The sequence below is a fragment of the Anolis carolinensis genome, chromosome 5 (assembly GCF_035594765.1).
Source record: "Anolis carolinensis isolate JA03-04 chromosome 5, rAnoCar3.1.pri, whole genome shotgun sequence".
NCBI lineage: Eukaryota > Metazoa > Chordata > Lepidosauria > Squamata > Dactyloidae > Anolis > Anolis carolinensis.
In genome coordinates, this window is record NC_085845.1 from 78,869,942 (window position 1) to 78,894,234 (window position 24,293).

A 24,293-nucleotide genomic window follows, 5' to 3' on the forward strand; every position below is an offset into this window, starting at 1 on the left:
AACTCCAGCAAATGATCATGTAATGGATAATATTAAACAAAACATTTTATTATTATTTGTCAGTGAAACCCTTTTTTTTTTACTAAGGCTGCCCAGAAGCCCCACTTTACTTTTCTTCCTTATCCTCTGTCTAGCTGGATATTTTTTAGCAGCATTAGCATTGGAAGTAAGAGAGGAGAATTATAGAATCATAGAATAGTAGAGTTGGAAGTGACCTCATGGGCCATCCAGTCCAACCCCCTGCCAAGAAGCAGGAAGTCACATTCAAAGCACCCCTGACAGATGGCCATCCAGCCTCTGTTTAAAAGCCTCCAAAGAAGGAGCCTCCACCACAGTCCGGGGGAGAGAGTTCCACTGTCGAACAGCTCTCACAGTGAGGAAGTTCTTCCTGATGTTCAGGTGGAATCTCCTTTCTTGTAGTTTGAAACCATTGTTCCGCGTCCTGGTCTCCAGGGCAGCAGAAAATAAGCTTAGGCATTCAGTATTGGGTTGCAGCAGCATTGTCTGCAATATAAGCATTACAATAAAAACTGGAAATGGAAAAGAATGGCTTACATTATATGAGTGTTTCATTTCATGTATGTATATTGTTAGTTATAAATGAAAAGTTTATGGGAACATGGTGAACTCCTTTCCACCTTCTCCTCTCGTCTTCTTCCTTCCTCCTTCTCTTCTTCTCCCCCCCCTTCCTCTTTTCTTTCCTTTGCCTCTTCATCTTCCTCCTCTTCCTTCACTTGTCCAGGGGTTTGGGAGAGGGGAGACCCCATAAGCTATGCCCCTTTTTCTCACTGTAGGTGTGGAGCTTAGACTGAGGTAGGGAAGGGGGGATATCGCTCATGACTGGGTTGCACCTCTCATCCCTGGTAGCTTCTCTCTCCCTCCTCCATAACCCCCTTCCACAAAGTGTCTCCCCAGTCCTCCCACACCACACACACCATAGAGTGAGGCTATACTTCTAAATATAAGGTAGAAATGACAGGGCAATAGGGGAACCAGGAGGATCCTAAAAAAATAGCTGAATTCAGGAAAGTTAGGCATTTAAATGGGTCCCTACTTCCAGCAATGGCTTCTCAAAGAAGCCCCATCTCCTAGAATTTCCTCTGAATGTTCCCAGGTGTCTCATTTTAATTCCAGAATTTGTATGAAATAAATAAATATTCCTTACCTACCTCTTTCCGAGGCTCAAGGTAGGATACAACAATTTAATGTATAATTAAAAACACTAAAAAACATTTGAATCACGTAGTTTAAAAATACATAAACATAAAATTAAAACACACACCATTCCACATTAAAACCATCCATCCATATAAAAATCTCAATTTAAAATTCATAGTTTAAAATTGACTGTACCACCAATCAAATAAGCCAATTTATTTCTCATTTTTATGTTCGCAACTTCTTCAAAAACAATTTAATACTGACTTCTAAGGAAAAAAATGAGCCAGCGTTATAGTGTGAAATCATATCTAAAATCTGCATGCCCATCATCTCTGAATTCTTGCAACAGACCGTATAGAAATTGAAATAAGTAAATAAGCTGAATGGGTGTTACATGAAATATTAGTGTATTAGCAGATAAAAATATTTGTCATATTTTCGATCTCTTTTCTCAGTGAATTATTCAGTATTGCCTCTTCAGTATGTGATCGTTCCATAGCTGTCAGATGATTACTTTTACAATTTCTCTTTTTCTTGATTTAGCGCTTCCAAGAAGGGAGGGGGATAAAGAGACTAATTAAATCTAATGGACTTCTGGTGCACATTTATTGGAATATTGACGTTTTATCACCAATTAGACTGTTTTCCTCATTTCATTATCCTGTTAGCTTCACTTTTTAATCACTTTAAGTCACAGGTTCCCCCCCCCCCCCCCTTCTTGTGTATTAGCTATGGCGACGAGAGAGAGAAAGAGAGGAAAGAAGCATAAAAAGAGATAAGAAGAAAGACTGAGAATGGCATGCTGGATACATGGGTTGCTTAGGATCAGGCAGTGCTAAACATCTTGTATTTTATGTCCTTTTGTCATAATGCAAGAGTGCAAGAGATGGTGTTTGCCTTTTACTCAGGAAATTTATATTGTGTAAATAAATCCCTAGATAACACTTGAATATATGACAGTTTAGGTTCAGGTTATACAAGCAGCTTATCAAGGATCATACCACTTCAGATTGCAAGTGAAGCATCTTGTTTACCTGCCATTTGGACAACATGAGGTTGCCTTTGAAAAGCGCTCAGAAACTTCTCCTGACCAATGCGCCACAGCCAGATTGTTATCTAGGGCTGGCTGTAGGGAGCATACATCTCTACTGCCTGCAAGTCTTTCTAAGCACAATTCAAAGTGCTGCTGGTGACCTATAAAGCCCTGTCCAAACTATTTGATGGATCACATCTTCCTGTCGGGGGTACTTTGAGCGTGCTTTTCCTATGTGGCAGGGGATTGGGTTGATTTGCCTAAATTGCTTATACGGGCTTAAAGTTGTGCTTTGGTCCAGATTCTCAGGAGAATTCAGAGCAACTGGCAACTTTGGTTAATGTGGCTCAAGACCATGTTAATTGGCATTGGATCAGCTCAATGTGTTATTTAGCCAGTAGCGACTATGGAGCTGATTCACCTGCCCTGAGGTATAACTGGTCTATTTAGATGTGCTCAAGGTTAGCTTTTTGGAATGTGGTTTGCTTTTTACTGCTTCCAAGCCATGGTTGGTTGCATCCATTGATGCAAAACCCATGGATGCAGAGTGTCAACAGTAGTATTTTAATGGTTTTTAATGTTTTTAACTTTATACATTTTTTGTCTTTAAAATAATTATATATCAATGATTTTGTTGAAGTTTTATATAGTTTAAATCTGTGTTGTATTTAACACAAACGTAAATAATCTTGAATCCCATTATTGGGAGGGATGGAGGCTGGATATAATAAACCATCATCATCATAATCATCACCATTAGGCTCTTCTATATGGGAAACAAAATATTAGTAAGAAAGATTTCAGCATATCCATCTCCTTAACTTGCTATATCTGTGGAAAGATATACGAAGAGAACCTGTGGGTGTCATGAGGTAGATGCAGAAGTAGAGGACTCAGAACATTTTTTCTTAAAATGCCCCTTCTACACCAGGATTCAATCTCTCTATTTAGACCCTCTGCTGGAGAATCATACTCACTTAGAGAATAAGGAGAAATTGCATATCCTTCTACAGGGTTCAGATAAAAACTCTATTTTAAAACTGGCCCTTTTTACGCAAAAAGCGCTGGCCATTCGTGAGAAGATGGAAGCTGAGAGCTGATACATTATTGCCATTAACAAAATCCAAACTTAAAATTTACTAATGGACAAGACACTTGTTTTACTTACCCCTGTCCTCGTTCAAACCTTACCTTAGGAAATTACTAATTTTAACCTTTTTACTCTGTATTTGTCTAGGAGCGGGTTATTAGGCCGCAGGTCGGGATGTTTTGTATCTTTACATAGTTTTATTGTATGTATGTGTAAGTGTGTACGTATTGTATGTTTTACATGTTTTGATATGGTCAAAAGTGACTAATCAATAAAGAATTGTAACAATTGTAACAACTTTCCATATCTCTGATTTTGATTAGTTGGATTTTAAAATGGCAAATATTCAGATATTTAGTTCTCTGTGAGTGATATCAAGTTATGCAGTCCCAAAATAGTTTCCTATGTGATGAGCTTTCTGTGTGTAGATCAGGTTTGACAATGACTAGAACTTGAAATAGTTTGTCACAATTATTTCTTCATTCAAATAGGCTCAGAGCTTCAATATTAACTTCAGCATGAGAAAAGTACATATCATAGATTTCATTGATTTGGATGTAGCATAATTGATACTGAGTCATTCAGTGAGGAAGATGGATGCATGGTGAACAGAGTTTATACAATGGAATGTCTGAACTCTTTCTTGTTATCAGGGTTAATCTATCAATTTCTTGAACAAAACGCTTACCCTGGTCTCACTATACCTGTTACAAAACCTTTGATTTGCCAATTCATAATCCTTCAATTGTACTTTTGCATACCCTCATAACCTGCCTTCCCACACTGCCATTGTTTCTTAATTTTTTTACTTTTCATTAAGTTGTGCAATTTCAGCATTTAAAAGCAAGGCAAAAAGACAAATATAAATATTAAATATTAAATATTAAATAAAAGAAAATAAAGGCTTGAGGATAGTGAGGAGGTAGAGAATCTCGCCCCGTTATTTATAGCTGCAAGCCATCACAGAAGTGGAAGGAACCTATTGTACCAATGTAAGTGTCAGAAACATTGTAGTATTTGGAGTTATTAGAGGGTTTTTATCAATTAGCAGCTAGGGACGAGAGAATCATGGAGGCAGACCAGCAACACTCAGCAACATGCAGTAGAGAATTCCACCAGTTTGCCTGTCATGTGTGATAAAGTCCTAAGCCTTTAGCCTGATTTCAAGACTAAAGTTTCTATTTTGATTTATGGAGCCAAGGTCTAGAACAGTGGTTCCCAAACTTATTTGGCCTGCCGCCCCCTTTCCAGAAAAAACATGACTCAGCGTCCCCTGGAAAGGGGGATGTGGCTTAGAGGAGTGGGCGTGGCTCCCGTTCAAGAGGGCAGGGCTGAGCCTCTCCCCTAGTCCAAGATGCAGGGTTGCGAGGTGAGGTGGGCGGGGCCACAAATGGATGGCCAGGACTGGGATGGGCAGAGTTACGAGCTCTGAGGCAGGGCTGAGCTTCTATCCCTGTCCTGCGGTGCCTGCCAGGACACAGGAGGTGGGGCTAGAGGAGGGGGTGGGGCCTCTTCCCAAGTGTCTGACGGGGCTCAACCTCTATACCCCGCCCCCGTATTCTAACAAGCGCCTCAGGGGAGGTATACAGAGGCTCAGCCCTGTCTCGCGCTCTTGGGAAGAGGCCCCACCCACTCCCCTACCCCTGCCCTTTAGTCCTAAAAGGCCTCTAAGGAGAGGCTTGGCCCTATCTCGGGCTCTTAGAAGGAGGCCCCATCCCCTTCCCTAGCTCCGCCCTCTGTGTCCCAACAAGCGCCTAAGGAGAGATATAGATTCTCAGCCCTGTCTCGGGCTCTTGGGAAGAAGCCACGCCCACTCCTCTAGCTGCGCCCCTGGATTGCTCCAGCACCCACCGGGGGGCGGTAGCGCCCACTTTGGGAATCACTGGTCTAGAAAGACTGACAATTTCAGTGTCTTAATAATTCACTTTGAAATTATGTCAATCAGCAGTGGCTATTTTATTTTCTTAGACTTCAGCTGTAGCTTTGGTTTTACTTTCTTCCTTGATTTTCCTCAATAGATGTTACAAGTCGTCACTCTTCTTTGTTAATAGAATGGTATTATTTGAATATCTTAAATTGTTGGGTGTTCAATTTTCCAATGTTCATGCCCCCTTCCCCTGAGCTTGTCCAGCTTTCCTCATAATAGATTGCATGGCCCTACCTTTCTGTGGTGGTGGGATTGCATGCTCCAATGTAGCAAGATGCCATGCTGCTGGATGCACTGCTGCTGGTACGGTCTCCCACATCCTTTTGGTTTTTGTTGAGGAACCAGATTAAATATGTCAAAGAAAATGGCAGTGACCTTTTAGCAGGGATGCAAATCTCCACGCATTTTCTTCTCAAAGAAAGTAGCAAGTTCTGTAATTTTGGCAGTTTTATTCCCTCTATGAGAAAGTCTTTGAAAATCACACCATTTTCAAAAATAGTTTGCAGTTCTGGATTTACTTACCACAACATTTATATATTGCACTATCCCATGCCTGGCCCTTGTATATCCTGATCATGCCCATTCTACTACGGCAACTGGTTTCACTTAGTTTTGTTTATGCAGCTATTTATATTTTTATGTTTTATTGAATTTGTGTTTTTAACTGTTTTGTTATTTTTAATTATGTTTTTATTTTACCCTATGCTTTTTGCTTTGTTGGATTTTTCGCATTTGTGTCTATGGGCATTTTATCCCATATATAAGCTGCCCCAAGTCCCGTTTGGGAGATGGTAGTGGGGTATAAGGTTGTTGTTGTTGTTGTTGTTGTTGTTGTTATATGTGACTTTTGCAACAAAACTGTATTTTCTGTGCTGTTCCAAAATAATCACACATGAATGTTGTGCTAAGTGCCTTATTAAAGTATTTTTTGGAAACAGGAAGGGTTTTTTCTGTACAGTGAATATTATTTCCTGCTTAGAAAATGATGTTTTCTGCACATCATTCACAAACTGGAAAGATTCTAATCATTCTATGAATTTTCTCAAGAGAGTTTCTTGACATTTGGAAAATGCATTTTAACTATTTTTACTTCTTTATTTTAAATATGTTAATATCCCTATTTTAAATAACTCTTGTTAGCACTGTGTAGAAGACTGTAGCAGTAAACCATTTCTGAATATCTCTTATGATGAAACAAACTAAAATGAAACAAGAAATAGTGTCAAAAGATTAGACTCTCAGGTCAGGAGACACTTAATTACCTATTGGAAAAGAGCAGAAGGCAACTACAAGTAGCGGTGTGTCTTATGGTGCAACTTGGCTCAAGGCAAAAGGATATTTACTCAGCTGTTCAGATGCTCAGATGTGACCAGAACATCCAAAGCTGTGCAGTGCATACAGTAGGAACATGGAAAGGAAGAAGAATTGATCAAGGGAAACATATGTTGGATAATAGTGCACTCCAAAGAATTTTAGAAGGAAATAAACCTGTGCTTCATAGATTGTAGCAAAGCCTTTAATTGTGCAAATCTTGAAATGCCACGGATTGCTTTAAGGGCAAAAGGCAACTGCAAGGAAAGAGTATGGAGAAATAAATGGCTTCCACTTGGCAAGGAGGTCAGATAAGAATGCATTTTATCACCATATCTATTTAAGTTTTACACAGTGAAACTTATTTCTAAATAAATGTCAACAAGATAGCAGCCCATCTAAACATTCAAATTATTTCTCCTATCAAGGCTTTAAAACTAGATGTAACTGTACTTGGAAGGAGGCAGCCCAGAACATTATTCATTAATCACTGTTCTTCGCCTTCAAATAAATAATTAATGTTACTTGTTACACTTTTAGTTATTTCTTCATTACTTTAAAAAAAACACACAAAATGGTCAAAGAATGCTCCCAAAATAATGTTTTCAGACTAATAAATGTAGTTTTTATAAATACACAAAGTAAAATAATTTTACTATCAGTGGTCAGTCCAAATGATGTTACTGAGGGAGAACACACAAAATTGGTATTTTAAGCAGAAATCAGGAGTTAAGTAATGAATTTTCCAAAAAAGCAACCTTATCATATCAAAATCTTAGGTCAGCTGACAAGTAAAATTAAAATAAATAAATAAAAGCTGTTTAGAACAATAGAAATAATTTAAATACACTAATAGTATATAAAATATAATTATGACTTTTAACAGATTTTCAGTTATGTATTTGAGATTTATAAATGAAGCCTAGGGCTTTGATGAACAACAAAGATTTCACTTGGTGCCTAAATGATATCATTTTGGTGTCAATCTGGCCTCCAAGGAGATGGCATTCCACAGTTGGGAAAGTATGGATGAGAAGACCCTCTCCCTTGTCCCAACACAGTGTATTGACCTTATTGGTTAGATATATCCACTCCTCCCCATGGACTCAGTCTCATGGGCAGGCACTTAGAGCTCTGTGATCCACCCCAACAACTCAACCCATACATGTTTGGTATTTCAGGTAAACATATACACCAGCTTCTGTTGTTTGATCATATCAGTCAAACCTACTTCATAGTATTGTTATTATTAAAATGGGGGTGAGGGGGGAATCATGTACAATATTCTCAGCTCCAAGAAGAAAATGGAACAGAATTAGTTCCAATAATATACTTTGACAAAAGCAAAATTATAATAAATACGGACTGGGTGGTGATAGGCAAAGGAAGGATTTGGAACCTGCACTCATTTTTGGCCTATAATATTTCTATGCATTACTAGTTACAGTCCCCACTATAGATAAATATCCTATTTCATAGTATTGTTATGATTAAAATTGCACTGAGATGCTAATTATACTTGCAGGTCATGCCATCCCCTTTTGAAGCTACAGTTTGGAGTCTAATGCAAATGTTGTTTCACATTATGAAACATTCACCCCTCTCCCCATGAGCTTCAGAATTGTATTTAATAGGAGTGTGCAATTTGTAAAAAAAAAAAAAAATCCCGTTTTTGGTCTCGTTTTAAAAGTTTCTACAAATAAAGGAAGATGGCTGCTGGACTGAGGCAGGAGCACAAACTCATGAGTCAGAAGGTAGGACTGGGGAGGGAATAACAGAGTCAAAGAGGTGAACTAGAAGAAGGGTTTTTTTTTATTTTGGGAGGGAGGAACTTAGGCTGCTGATGCAGGACAGAGTATGGAAGCCAGAAGGTAGAGTTGAGGGGGGGGGGGGGGGACTGAAACTGAAATTCTCTCAGTGAAGACTCAAGAGAGTCAGGCTATTCCTAAACCTACCCCACACTCTGTCAATTTAAAGCAAAAACAAAGATAAATATATTTAAATACACAAAAAGCCCTTTTAAAACTCACAGCCCCCCCCTTCAAAACGCACACCCACTCACTCCTCCTTAGCAAAATTACTAGTAAAAGAAAAGAAGGACTATAAGATAGTTATTAACTGAGAAAATTTAATGCAGAAGATCAAGGTTGGAGTTCTCAAAAAGTGATCCCTAAACACTAAGAAGCAACAACGGCACTGAGATAGAACACGAAGCCAGCTAGCACACGATCTCTCTCTCACAAATGCCAGGACACCACAGAAAAATGGAGGAACTCACCCTGGTATATATAGGCCAGCTTTGGAAAAAGACACGTGATTCACTTTCTTCTTCTGATTGGCTCTGGTAAGGCTAAGTGGGAAAAACCTGTGTGTGTGTAGCTGCTCTTCTTACGTGGCAGCTGATTCATCCAGATTCAGCCAAAGATAGGCTACCATGTGGTCTGTAAAGGCCAGCTTTCGGTCTGCCCCCCCACCCCATCCTGTTTCCAAGGATCTGGCTGCCAGAACACCTGAATCCCCTGAAAACGGTATCTCAAAACGATATTGTGCACACCCTTAGTATTTAGTTGTTGTCTGTCAAAGGCCCTCTAGTCTGGGAGTGTACTTAGTTAATAAAGAAAGTAAAATGTGGAATCCTTTTTATGCTCTAACTTAAAATAAAAGCACAAGGGTTTGGTCCCTTAATCAGAAATAGGAATACACCAAAGCCTTGATATAGAGAGTTGTACCATTGACAGGGATCTTGTGCTTACTAAAGGACTGGATCAGGGTGATTCCTCTTCATAGTTTCTCTACGGGCTTAATTGTTTGTTTAGGTTATTTCTTAAATTTCTATTCTTTATTGTGACACAAATAACCTTTAATCTCTTTTAAAATCAAGATCAAGTGAATTTTTGTGTGCATTGTTTCTTAACACAAGTCTCTTCTACCTGTTTTGGGTATTTTCATCTTATTGTACAGCTATAACTGATGGGAAAAAACCTTATCTCAGATTATATGAAATGAATATCCTAATGAGAAGGAGAGAAATATTACCAAAGGGCTTTTCTTAATTCTAAATGTCTGCTTATAAATATGCAGTCAGGTAATGCTGCTGTAGTATGCTGTCAATCTCTCTATGGCAATGTTCCCAGGCAATTATATCTTTCTGCAAAACATTGTGTCTTTCTTGGCTGACAGGGGAAAATTAGGAAAAGTAAATTAGCAAAATTCGTAGTAAAGGCAGTTAGGTACTTCATTTTTCTTTGGGTCCAATTTCCTTGAGATGGTTAGACTCATTGCATTAACCATGCAATTTATTTTAACTAGCAGAAGGATTACATTAGGCCATTGCAAAATTTCTGGGATGTAAACCTTCAATTGTATTCTTGCCCACAACAAAAAGAAAAAAAATGTAAACAGTAATTTCTGTTGAATAGATTACAAGATTTTTTTCCCAAATTTGGAGTAACATTTTATCTGCAAATATTATCCTTTAAAAATGTATTTTCACTAAGTACACAAAATACGGAACTACTGTACATCATAATGAAATAAAAATGGAAAACACTGGCTTTTTCTTCTGTGTGCAAGGCCTTTTTTTTTTTTGCAGGAGGAATGAAACAATATATACGGCTTCCGTGATAGTGATATCATTGAGTGAGAGGTTTGGGATCAAACACTCTTCCCCTTCTGCCATATTCATTTTATTCAGGGTTGTGCGCTAAGGAAATTTTGTCATGCCTTTTAAAATACCTTCAGCCCTAGGAATTTTTCCATTTTGTTCATTGTGCCTAATGTATGTGAGTCATGAGTGAAAAATGTCTAGTGGCTTTTCTGTGAATGTTGTGCCATCTCAGCAGCTTTCTGATTTTCAGCTAAGGCAATAGAGATTCCAGATTACAATACAACCCCATTGTTTGAGATGAAGTTCTCCAAATTCTAGAAATTCACTATAGATTATGAGAATCATCACTGATCATTTACTTTCTTAATGCATCACGTATTAATACTTTCTTTTCCTTCTTTTGTCAGGACCACCTCAGAGAACAGTGTCTCCCAAACATGAACATGAAGATCGCAAGCATGAAAAAGTTGCAGACAAAGGAAGCGAGAGTGGGACTTCCTGCAATGAGTTGTCCACTTCTAGTTGTGACAGCCACTCTGAAGCCAGCACTCCCCAAGAGAATGCTCCTGGCACCCAGCAGTCATCAGGGCACCAGCCAAACACTCTTACATTAGATCGTCCCTCCAAGAAGGCCCCGGTACAGTGGATGCCACCACCAGACAAGCGTAGAAACAGCGAACTTTTTCAAACTCTCATTAGCAAGTCCAGAGAGACAAACCTCTCCAAAAGGAAGGTGTGTGAGAAGTTAAGTGCTGAAGAAGAGATGAAGAAATGTATTCAGGATTTTAAAAAAATCCATATTCCAGATTGTTTTCCTGAACGGAAACGCCCATGGCAGTCTGAACTATTACAAAAATACGGGCTATAGTTTTTAAAGTATTTCATGACATGTCATTGGTGCATTAGCTGTTTACTATGTTGCCAGTTTCTACTGATGTACTTCTTTCTGGTCTACTCGTTGGAGTGATTCCTGCTGCTTAATTTTTTCTGTGAACTGGATGTTGACTAGAACATGAGTTGACTTTCCCCTTTTTTAAAAAAGAAATGATAACACGAAAAGAAGGAACTGTGTGTTCTTTTATAAATAGTTAAAATTTGCATGATCAAGACATTTTGGGTTTCAGACTTCTCATATGTAAAACAGATACATCATCAGATAATGCTTCATTCTAAGATTGTAATAATAGTGATGATACAAAATTCAACTGGTTAAAGAAGAATGGGGCCTATGATAACAGCATTAAATGCAAGCACTTTTTAAAAATGTTAATACAATAAAGCAAATATCTGTTTTGCATGAACACAATAGAGACAAGTAGATCACACAAGAACAAGAGGTTCGTCTGCTGCTTGGATAAATATTTTGTTCAATACCAAGACTATAAATGTAAAATGTCTTTGGAATTGAACCTTGTGAGGATTTGTGTGTGGCTGTGTGTTCGTTTCGTTAGGATGGTGTAAATATGCCTTATACTGTTTTATGGTTGCACCAACATTCATCTGTTCATGTTTGCCAGAACTATTTCTGTCAAGTGCAAAACTATCTGCAGATTGTGAAAACTAACGTGATGGTCTGAAATTTTTCTGTTTTCATGTTAGTCAACAAAGGTGGAAAAATAAAAAGACCTTAATGTATTTGTTAAAGAGGCCTACTGTTAAATGCTTTTGATGTATTACCCTTTTGTTGTTATTAGCCTCTGTCTTCATCCCCAAGTAGGTTTTAAGAGGAGTTTCTACAGTGTTCTCTGCTACCAAATTGAAAACAACATGTTTCAGCAGAAAATGAATAATGCTTGGGGTATGAGAGTTTTAATTAAAATGTTCAATAGAGATTCAGTATGATGGAAAAGAACAGTGTTATTGATTACTGCTCAGTATAGTAACGATAAAATCTCAGCCAAAATGCACACAGAGTATTTTAGTTGATAAAAGAAATAATGTTCTGACAACTGATGGAAATTACTGTTAAATACTAGATTTAAGACGTCATTAACAGGCACAAGACAATATTATTTCCCAGGGCTCAAAAACTAATATTTACTCAGAATGACACATAATTAATCTGATTAAAACCAGCCATGTTTGGGGATTAATAATGGATTTTCAGGAGCTTGGGTAATACTGTTAGACATTATGTTTTTATATATATTTCGAAAATTTGCTACACTAATTCTATTGTTCGTTGCTTTTCATTACAGTAGCATGGATATCCTTGCTGATGTGACAAATCAGGTCACATGTGGGGAGGCTGGTTGCTTCTACAGGTTTAGAATAATCTCTGAGCATTTATTTCAATTATGTCAGATCACTATCTGGGTCTGCATTATTGGACTGATTTTGCAGGGATCCTGAAGTATCTAAGTCATATAATGTTTTTCTAATATAATCCAGCTGCCATCTTCACAAAACTAGGAACTAGCTACCAACATGGTGGCAATCCTTTTTTGGTCCCAAAGTGGCCATATTTTGTAAAATGGTGACTGCTTTTTATTAGATTAACTCCAAATTTAATTATATTGAAGAGTGCACCCAGTAAAATCAACAGGGCTGGACTCAAGTCATATTGATTTCAATGAAGTATGACTGAGCCTGGCTCCTACAGCGATTTGTTTCTGATTTTTGACCCACCTTTCATTACAGGGGCCCCCGGTGGCACAGTGTGTTAAAGCGCTGAGCTGCTGAACTTGCGGACCAAAAGGTCGCAGGTTTGAATCCAGGGAGCGGAATGAGCACCCACTGTTAGCCCCAGCTTCTGCCAACCTAGCAATTCGAAAACATACAAATGTGAGTAGATCAATAGGTACCGCTCCAACAGAAAGGTAACGGTGCTGCATGCAGTCATGCCGGCCACATGACCTTGGAGGTGTCTACAGACAACGCCGGCTCTTCGGCTTAGAAATGGAGATGAGCACCAACCCCCAGAGTTGGATACGACTGGACTTAACATCAGGGGAAACACTTACCTTTATCTTTACCTTTCATTTCAAAGGTTGACAACAGAAGTATGTTGTAGAGGCCCCTCATGTGTCTTTACAGTTTAAAAAATAAACAATTATAAAACTAACATCTGGTGGATACCTTCAATCACATTGGGATTGTTATGTGCCAAACTCTCCTCTGGTTGTTTTCTCGTTGTAAAGACATGCCTCCTGCCTCACTTAGTTTCTTGATGCTCCTGTAAGAAAAAGATTTGTGCTAATGTTGGGTATACTGAAGAACCAGCAATGCCAGTAATCCAAATGATGGTCTCCATTGCAATTTCCCATTGGTGCAAAATAACAACAATCCTAATAGAGGTTGACTGGTGTTGCTGAGTGACCATAATGCCAGGTAACTACTTCTTTCCTGGAAGTACTCATTTCCCAATGTTTTCTTTAGTTCTGTGAGTAATGCCCTGGTTACTAGGGAAAGGAATATCTTACACTATTCCTAAGTCCCATTTACACTGCCATATAATGCAGTTTGACACTGTATTATATAGTCAGTGTAGACTCATATAATGCAGCTCAATGCATTATGAATCTACACTGCATTACATGGCAGTGTAGATGGGGCCATATTGAAAGACCAGCAAGATAAAAAATGGTCCTAGTTTAAAGCTTAATGCCAGTAGTCTTTGGTCTCATTTTCCAGGAGGCGTGGCCTTTTTAGTTTGTTGCATCTAAAATAACAAAGAGTCTTGTGGTATATTTAAGCTCATTATGGATTAAACCTTTGTATACTGTAGTCCTTTGCATCAGAGGCCTTAATAAATATTAGTCTTTAAAGTGCCACAAGGCTCTATCTTTTCTTTGTCCTGCCTTCCCATTTTTCGTCAGTGTTGCTTATGTCTGTTTCCGTCTTTATAAAAAGTCAGTAATATATTTTAGTGTAGTTTTGTAGTATTCCATCTCTTCCCTTTAAGCTTTCAAAGTGACTTACAACATAAAAGTTTAGCACCATATAAAATATGATATAAAGATATATGAACAACACAGCTAAAATGACAGGTGCTGAAACAGGTCTCAGAACATTGATCATTCAATAGTGAGGAAGTGAAATAGAATCAGGTTTTCTCCTAGCAGTAGAAGGCCTGTTGAAATCCCAGACTCTTAAGATATTAAACAGTACCTTGAATTGCGTCCAAAAGCTAACCAATAGCTAGCATGTAGGAGCACTGATAGCACTCAGTAGAATATAGAAGTTTTTGCCATTTCTTCCATCACTCAGATGAAAACATATGTTTCTGACCCCATAGGTTAGCTATATTTTATAGAAGTGCATGTCTGCTTTATTACACCCTTTTTCAAATAGCTAATGAAGGAACTTATGGCCCTAAAGAAGATGAAAAACCTTCCTCTGTATTGCAACCCATCAATTGGTTAAGAGCGAAGCCTAGGTCCTCTGAAGTGGCAATGCTTGATCTGTTAATCCTTCGCTTTCCAGCAGAGTCTATATTGCTTTGAGCCTTTTGCTTCTAAATCATTTACTAGCACACTTCTGGGATATTTCTGGAAGTTTCTGGCATCAATCATCATCATGGAGAAATTTTAAACAATAGGCTACTAGACAGCTTCCAAATGCCACACGTGTCTCTTTAGCCAGCTTTCCTGTCCTGATGAAATTAGGGTATTTTTGTTTATTTCTGCTCTGGATGCTGCCGAAGAGCAAGACAACACTGAAAGGCATCAAGTTTGCATTTGAAGATGAAACCTGCCCCATGAGAGCTTGTTGAGGTTTAAAAACCTATTGTCATTGGATACGGTGCTCCAATTGGGTTCACACTAAAATTCACACCCACAAAAGCCATTTGACATGCTTGTCTCTGGCAAAGAGCCCCTCAAAGCTCAGATGCAGTGCCCAGCTCTTGCCATGTCTGAGAATACGCTAAGCTCAAAACTAGAAAATTGTCTGCATAATTAAGGATTTTTTAAAAAAAAAATAGATTGCAGCTTCATGTTTATATTCAAAGCAAGAATATACTCCAGGCATTATTGTTCTGTTATTTACTCATACTGTGCTGCTTTCACTATCTTCTAATTCACACTACCATTGTAGCTCAGCCCACTGCAAGATGACAGAAAGAAGGCACCATGCATGAAGGCAGCATATAGTCATAAAAGATCAGGCACACCCAGATTTTGAGTTGCATTATCTCAGAGCATCAGCTGAAGTTCATCTACATACATCATAAGAGTTGGAGGAGACCTCATGGGCCATCCAGTCCAACCCCTGCCAAGAAGCAGGAAATCGCATTCAAAGCACACCTGACAGATGGCCATCCAGCCTCTGCTTAAAAGCCTCCAAAGAAGGAGCCTCCACCACAGTCCGGGGGAGAGAGTTCCACTGCAGAACAGTTAGGAAGTTCTTCCTAATGTTCAGGTGGACTCTCCTTGCCTGTAGTTTGAAGCCATTGTTCCACGTCCTAGTCAGCAGAAAACAAGCTTGCTCCCTCCTCCCTATGACTTCCCCTCACATATTTATACATGGCTATCTTGCCTCCTCTCAGCCTTCTCTTCTGCAGGCTAAACATGCCCAGTTCTTTAAGCCACTCGTAGGGCTTGTTCTCCAGACCCTTGATCATTTTAGTTGCCCTCCTCTGGACACTTTCCAGCTTGTCAACATCTCCCTTAAATTGCAGTGCCCAGAATTGGACACAATATTTCAGGTGTGGTCTGACCAAAGCAGAATAGAGGGGTAGCATGACTTCCCTGAATCTAGACAATATTCTATTTATGCAGACCAAAATCCCATTGGCTTTTTTGGCTGCTGCATTACATTTTTGGCTAATGTTTAACTTCTTGTCCATGAGGACTCCAAGATCTTTTTCACACGTACTGCTGTTGAGCCAGGCGTCCCGCATTCTATATCTTTGCATTTCATTTTTTCTGCCTAAGTTGCGTATCTTGCATTTATCCTTGTTGAACTAATGCGTCCCTTACACTGTATTATAGGGCAGTGTAGATAGGTCCCTAGTTTCTCTTACTTCCCACTTTCCCCTTTGTAAGGACAAAGGGGAAAGTGGGAAGTAAGAGAAACTAGGGACCTATCTACACTGCCCTATAATACAGTGTAAGGGACGCATTAGTTCAACAAGGATAAATGCAAGATACGCAACTTAGGCATGGAATGCTTACAATAAATGCTCCACAAAAGTAATTTGTACTTAGGAAAGGGAGGAGATCGAGGGGCAGAATCTTGCCCTTCCCAGGAGGCTCAAACAAAAGCAAACTGCTACAGCCTCTCCTGGCATCTTCCTCAGTAGTACCTTTTGCCACCTTGATCACAGTGTGAGATTGCTTCATCACGTTTGTCCTGGTTTTCATTTGTGAAATGCTGGAGATCGATTTGTGCTGGGTGAATGAAACAAAGAGCCAGGTGCAAGGGTAAGGGACTGTGGAGAGAAATAATGGATACATACATTTGGATTCATCATGAACTTTGGAGCAAGGCAGGGAGTGAAGTACTAATGTTGGAAATTAGAAACCTTTTTAAGATTGAAAATTATACATAAATGGTAGTATTATCCACTTAAATTACATAAACTTAATAAGGCCATATCAATATTATATTGGAGAAGTTTTGGAGAAATAGGGCATCAGAGCCACATGTGACTATTGTATCCAAAGTTATGAAGATCCAGGGATGTAGTTCTATCTGGGATAAGTTGAATTGTGTGTGTGCATGTGGGTGTATTTTAGAGGGGCATTACTATTGATTTCTATATTTGAAAATGAGAATATAGACTTGTTAAAACTCATATCACGTACGTTATGTGCAGTAAGGCTACAAATAAACAAAATTGGGGCAAAATAGAGAATTAATCAATTAAAAATTGGTTAAATAGGTCATGGGCTGTAGCCCTATCAGTAAAGTTAACTTATTAATTAAGTCTAGCAAAAGAACATATTAAAAAGACATATTTCATATAATGTGTCAAAGTAATTGTGAACTTAAACCACAGAATAATTAAGTGAATTTTGGATAAATAGCTAGATAAATACTACTATAATAATATGCAGTGGAACGGAACAAAAATTGAAGCAGTAAGAGGTTTGACAGATCGGTATTTTTATTGTGCGTTCAAAATTGGGGGTGGGATGGGAAGAGGTGGCTTTGTTTGGAATAGAGAGAGAGAATTGTTGTAATATTTTGTATTATTCAAAAATATTTTAGACATAATACAAAATATAAAAATATAGTGAAAAACGTAATCAGAAACCTTATTGTTCTAGAGCCAACAGCAGTAACCACTCAGAGCTGGCAAGTAAGCCACCCATAAGTCCCATCCATTAGCAGAAAAAATTCTCCATAAGCTGTGTAGGTAGAATCCAAAGCCTAATGGGTACCAAACTCCATTATTGGGCATGTTTGCTGCCTGTATGGCCATTAACAATGTTATTTCCCCAAATCTAATTCTGGCTCAGGGTTGCCATATTATCTGGATTTTGCCCAAAATTCTGGGGTCATAGCATTCATGGCTGTTTGCACAATCAGCTGATAGAATCAGCTTTATCCCACCATCCAACCCTTACTTGCCCTGCCCTTACAATATCAGAAAGGCCCAAATCTTAAGACAATGCATGAACCCACCCCTTTGGGTTCATAGAGACATGCTCTCCTGGGTTTCAAATATTGGAACATCAAGGAATAACACACCTTACTTATAGAGCACCCCTGCTCAAAATACAAAAACCACACACTTTGCAACCCATATTTTCCTTTCTGGATAATTTTGAAATAACCAGAGAAAAATCAACAGAAATGGGGCATTATTTATGTAAAAAATATCATGAGAAATAACTGTATTTTATTTTAGTTTGGGCAATTCCAACTTTGATAGGAAGATCTTGTCTCAGGATGGGAAATGCATTAATCAAGTGAATGTCACACCATCCTCAGCACAATATGGTGAAGGTTAAGTAGCAGTCTTTGACATAGGACTCTTCAAGTTCATAGGTAGTATGCGTTGGATGGTTAAGACTTGCAGAGTGATAACCAAGATGGCATCCCTGGTAACTAGTTTCATTAATAAATAACAAAAGCAACCTAAATGTGCTGACCTTCTGTGTTATGCATACTTTTCTTGACCAGTCCTTGTGTTCACAATTATGGATGTTTTCTTCATTGGTTAGACATGTATTATAATGGTTTTTTACTCCCTTTCTACTACATGGCTTCTTTTAACACTACACTTAGCATCCAAGCAAAGCTAGAAAACGTAACAGAAAATGTAACATGCCCTGTTGTAGAAGCAATCACAGAAAATTGTTTAGGTAAATAGCAGATTGTAACTTCTAACCCCAGCCAACATAGTGAGAAACGTTGTAGTCCAACAACTTCTGGAAAGGTATCCATTTGCTATTACTATCTTGGTATATTTGAAGTAAAGGTTTACACCTCACCATATTTGACCAGAACCCATCTTTTCCTTTTTATGTAATCAGAAGCAAGGTGCCTTCTTGCTTTCAAAACTCTTGTTGTGATTAGTGCAAGAACTTCCTATAGCCTATTTCTAGGTAAACTAACTGGTTATCAATATGGAAAATTGTCTTTCAAAAATGGGACTGTATTTTTATTTGACAAAAAAGTATTTATTGCCTTTCTTCATTTGTTGCATTCTATGCACATTATGTCTCGCTCCCAATATGTGTCATATTAAAAGTGATATGTGGCTCCAAAGAAACTCCAGAATAGAAAGATAAGATGAAATGATAACCCTCATCCAAAAAGACCATGAATAGTAATAAACCCTCAGCAACAAAGGAATATCTTGTGGTGAAAGTATCAAACACCCCACCCTTCAAAATTTAAAGTAGTTTTAATAGAGAAGATTAAAACACATGGCTGAAGAAGCCATATGCGAATACCCGTATGTGACCATGAAGTTTCCTTACAGGAGGGAAAAAGTAGATCGATTAACAAGCCACCCTGCCTCAAGTGAAGGAGCACTATGCAACTACATTAGCACATATTTGTGGCTTTTTAACAAGATCATAGCAGTGAGCTAAACAACAAACTTGGCTGCCTGTGTGCCCTGCATTGATTGGGCCCTCCTAGAACCCCCAGCATCTTATGAAGATCTCCTTCCTCATCTGGTTTTGGTGACAGAATCCACTAGTAGAGTCCCCTGGTGGAAGTACTGGTTTGGTAGAATTAAAATATGTCACATATTCCTTCTTGGTGGGCTCACCCAACAGCAATGACCACACAAGTGTGCTATGGTGGTTCAGCTGTCACTCAACTCCCATAACATTAGCATGGGACAGTGACAGTGACATTAGTAGACAGTGAGAAGAGGTGACTATCAGATGCCTCACTGTAAGAGCCAGCACCCACTTCTCCACGTTCCTCCAAAGTTGCTAAACAACACTTACACAATATAGGAAGAATCTGCTATGTAACCACATAATCCTCTGAACAGCATTGTCCTGTTTTGTCTTTCAAGAACAGCCTTAAGACACTGTGGTAAGTAAATGAAAACTGCTTTACTTAAGCAAAACATAAAGTACAGTATACTCAGTGAAATAATGCAAAAGAAAGCCAGGAAGTCTTACTTCAGACAAAGAAAGAGGCATAAATCCAGATGCAGACTCGGAGCAGGCACACAAAGAGTGAAGGCATTAGAGTCAGTTTGTTAGCAGCAAGAGCTGGCTGCACCTGCTTTGGCTTTTATAGCCCTGGGTCCCCAAACAGCTGCTAGGGCAGTTCCTAATTACTCAGCTGCATTTCTGGTGACTAAGCTAGCTGAAAGATGTTTTTGCTCAGTTTCCTTTCGCCTCTTCTGGAATTTATTTATTTATTTATTTCAATTATTTATACCCTGCCCTTCTCACCCAAGGGGACTCAGGGCGGCTTACAAGTGGCAATTGATGCTGAATGAGGGTGCTAGCAAAGTCTCCTCCTCAGGCTCCAACTCACCCTCAGATTCAAGAACACTTTCATGCCCCCCTTCCTCTTCTGAAGAAGAGGAATCCCTAACAGGCATGGACACCCTGAGTCTTGGGGATACTGGGAAATATAGTTTAAAAAATAGTATTTTTTGAACTTTACCAGTCATTTCCAACATGAATTGGCCCTAGCAGCTGCCTCACTGGCACCATTATTGTCACTGAGACTGGTTACAGACAGGGAAGAAGTCCGTGCCGACCTGGGTTTAAATAACTCTGGTTGGGGGCGGCCTTCTGTCCCCACATCAGCCCAAAACCCCACACTTTTGGCACTGGGTGTCTAGGTGCACTCCCGGAATCTTCCGGGAGAACACCCAGACACCTAACCCCCCTCCCCAAAAACCCTTAAAAATTATAATTTGGCCGGCCACCATTACCCTGGTGCCGGAGTCCTCCTGGCACGTAGAAATGATGCACCAAGATTTTCCTCTTCACCCCCCCCTTCTCCTAGTGTGTCATTTCTATGTGCCAGGACGACTGGGTAATGGCGGCCAAGTAAGTTTTTTCTTTTTTAAATTGGTTTTTGGGAGGAGGCTATAGCCCTCTGGGTTTTCCAAGCTGATTCAGCCTGGAAAACCCAAGAGGTCTATGAAGACTGCCCCCTTGGCAGTCCCAGGACTACCGAGGAAACAGTCCACACTTCAGGAAGACCCAAGTCTAATCCAGTATCTAACTAATTTGGGACAAAGCAGGGTTTTCCTGCTTTGTCCTGAATTAATTTGCTTTTACTGGAGGCATCGTTTGGACACCTCTGGGAAAAGTGCACAAGCTCTCTTGTTTTGGGCCCTGCTGGATGGGCCCTGAGTCTAGTTGGCAGAGATTGTATGATTGCCCCAGCTTATTTTTATTGATTCCGCACTGTATTTACTAGCAAAATATCGAAGCAAAGTCTTCTGTTGCATCTGAGAATATTACATACATTTTTCTCTTGAATGCTGTTGGCAAAAGGAATAATTGCTAAGATTTGAAACTAAGTTGTCTATCTGCTTTTCATGCCAGGATTTTATATCATGCTCAGTTCTTAGAAATATATCTGACACTTCTTGTAGCTGTGCCTGGCAGATGAAGTGGTGTGCCAGCTGTCGTTCCAGAAGCTTCTCCACCATAACCGATCTTCTCCCTGAGTTCTTTCCAGGGAACTTCAGAAGAACCATAGGGTTCCCTGGAATGCAATCTGAAAATTGCTACATCAAAATAAGACATCATTTGTACATATCATTAGAGAAGGAAAAATAGCAATGACTGAATTTAAATTTAATTTGGATTTATTTCTGGAGTTGGGTCAATTTGTTGTTATAAAAAAATTACAACAACATTGTATTTTTTGACACAGTTAGCTTATTCACAGGCAAGGGAGTCTGTATATCTAAAAATCTGTGAGTCCTGTGCTAATATACATGGCATTGCCCAAACAAAGATACAGTGATTGGAGAGATATTAGTTGATTCATTAAAATTCCATTCATGTAGTGATAAGATCATCATATGCAAACATTCTGCTCAAGAGGTACTGCCAAGTGGAACACTTGCCTGTTCATTAACAGGTATTACAGGTTTAAAAATCTGCTACCCAGAGAGTCAATACAGGATGAAAATAGCAAACCCTCATCCATAGTTAATTACATTTGTCTTTTGAAAATGCCAAGTGGGTCCACTTTAACAGCTAGTCACATCAGTGTCAAAAGTGCACTATATTCTCTTTGGTCATAGCTCTGTACAAATACTAAAGCAGTTTGCCAATTATGTACGCAAATACTTGTCGACAGAAGGGGCACTGAAATTTAGAGTATCATCACAAGCTTGAGTCCACCAAGAATGTCCCTTATATGAGTCCCCTGACTGGAATGAACTGGAATTGTCCATTATCACTGCTTTTGTGCAATTATCCATTCATTCCATAGTTTGGGGAACTTGTTCCCTTTAGAGTAGAAGCAAGTATCATAGTTGCTCAGGGCTGCATAAATGATGATCCACAGCTTCTCTACCTTTAAGCTCTATACATAGGGTCAACTTGAGGCTTTGCTACTTGAGACAAAGGACAAAAGGCCCTTTCATTCCATTTCTCAAAATGAATAAGATTTATAGGTGAATATGACTTGTCGACCTCTGCTTTGCTTGAGAAGACAGGACTGATCGTGCAGTGCAAATATATCTTAGTTCTTAGCTGCCCCCCAAGACCTGTTGACTGTGGCAGTTGCCCCACTCTACCTTACAGTAGGACAGGCCTTTAAACCTCTATCCAGGGGTCCCCAAATTAAGGCCTACAGGCTGGTCGTGGCCCTCCAAGGTCATTTACCCACCTCCACCCTAAACTTTAGACTTAGGGTCATCCTAACTCTGAAACGGCTTGAAGGCACACAACAGCAACAATCCTAATGAACTTGACTATCTCATCAGCCAAAAGCAGGCTCATACTTCCCACTGAAGTACTGGTAAAGTTGCTTAAAATTGTTCTTGAATTTAAATATTGTATTTTTCTTTCATGCCTTTTACAAATAAGAAATCTGCTGTGTGTGCAGGAATTCGTTCAGTTTTTCCCCAAGCTATAACCCCTCAACAGTCTAAGGGACCATGAACTGGCCCTCTGCTTTAAAAGCATTAGGACCCCTGCTCTAATGGGTGTGAAGAACAGGAGAGCAAAGAAAGATTTTCCTCTCTTGAAAACCACAACCTCTCCCTGTCAGTGACAATGAATTACTGCTAATGTGTGGTAGGCATTCAGGTGGAAAGCATGAAAAATGCATGAGTATTTAGAAAGAGCAGATCTTCCTCAGAGCAGCCAAGACACCTGGCACAGTCTAATGGTCAGAAAGAATCACTTCACCTGCACTAACCTAGTGGCACAAGCTGGCTATATTGACTAGATTCCCCTGCACTGTGCAAAGCTAGGTGGTATTATATACTTTATATCCCTCGGGTCACCAATACAAGACTTGTTGCAGAATTCATATTTCAGCCATATTTAAATATTTGAAAAAATGCCACATTGAGGAGGGGGCAAATTTATTTTCTGGTGATCTAGAGATTAGAACATGGAGCAATGGATTCATATTGCCAGAAAAAAGATTCTACCTAAACACTAGGAAGAACTTCCTGATGACAAGAGTTGTTTAACAGTGGAATAGGCTGCCTCATAGGGTGGTGAGGCCTCCTTCTCTGGAGGTTTTAAATCAGAAACTGGATGGCCATCTGTCAGGAGTGTTTTGATTCTGTGTTCCTGCATGGCAGGGGGTTGGATTGGATGGCCCTTGTGGTAAGAGGTTTCTTTCTTCATCAGTATCCCTCATGGTCCTCTCATGCTGTAATATATAGTGCTCGCTGCCCCAACATAAGTGTTTTTACAGCTGGACAGGCCTGTAGCCAGAAAAGAAAATCGGAATGGGTTTTCAGGTCAGTGTCTCCTGCACAACAAGGCCCTGAAATTACCATTATTATGCAAAGATTCTTCGCTGATAATAGGTCCTGAATAATTGCTCCCTCTTAAAGCCAGTTCTTGTCGACTACAAAGGATAATCATTTCCACAATTGGCAGAAGTTTCTGTTTTCTTCTTCTGCGTTCTTCTTATTACTTTTATCATGATGACGGGTTACATTAAGATGTTTCCACTGTGAATTAGCAAGAAGTTTTCAGCCAAGCACATGTTGTTCTAATGGTACTCGGGTTTTTGGTGTATATTGAAGACTTCTATTGCATGGTTTAGTAACCAATGTACTAAGTTGCTGATGACCCCCTTACCCCCAACATCTCCTCTAAACACCACACAGTACTTACAGAGTGAACCTTGTACATGAAATGACTAGGCTAACCAGGTAAATCTGCTGAATCATTTGGGTTGAAAACTTAGGTGCCTCTTCTTATCCATAGATAAATATCCAGGCAGTGGAGTCTGTGGATTTTGCACTAATTGAGCTTTCACTTGGTCATCAGAAACAGTCTTGTTCATATAAAGTCCAAGGTCTAACAATGACACAGATTCTTCTCTTTGTTCCTATTCCATTGTTTCTTTGGCAGGGCTTGGATTAGATCAGTGGTTCTCAACCTATGAGTCCTCAGGTGTTTTGGCCTACACTTCCCATAAATTCCAGCCAGTTTATCATCTTTTAGGATTTGAAGGCCAAAACATCTGGGGACCCACTGGTTGAGAACCATTGTATTATATGGACCAGTGGTAGACACCCCTTTTCCATAGTTTCTTCAGTTTTCACCTGCAATCCAAGTCAACTCCCCCTGTCCCA

General features: G+C 39.3%; 1 protein-coding gene across 1 annotated transcript in view; it reads left to right on the plus strand.

Annotated features, from left to right (window-relative positions):
* Positions 1–13,899, plus strand: part of kctd8 (potassium channel tetramerization domain containing 8) — a 70,960-nt gene extending 57,061 nt beyond the window's left edge. Inside the window, exon 2 of the mRNA XM_003221544.4 lies at positions 10,537–13,899. Within this exon, the coding sequence (XP_003221592.1) occupies positions 10,537–10,997 (461 nt within the window). The 3' untranslated portion in view covers positions 10,998–13,899. The remainder of the gene's footprint in view (positions 1–10,536) is intronic.
* The last annotated feature ends 10,394 nt before the right edge of the window (positions 13,900–24,293 follow it).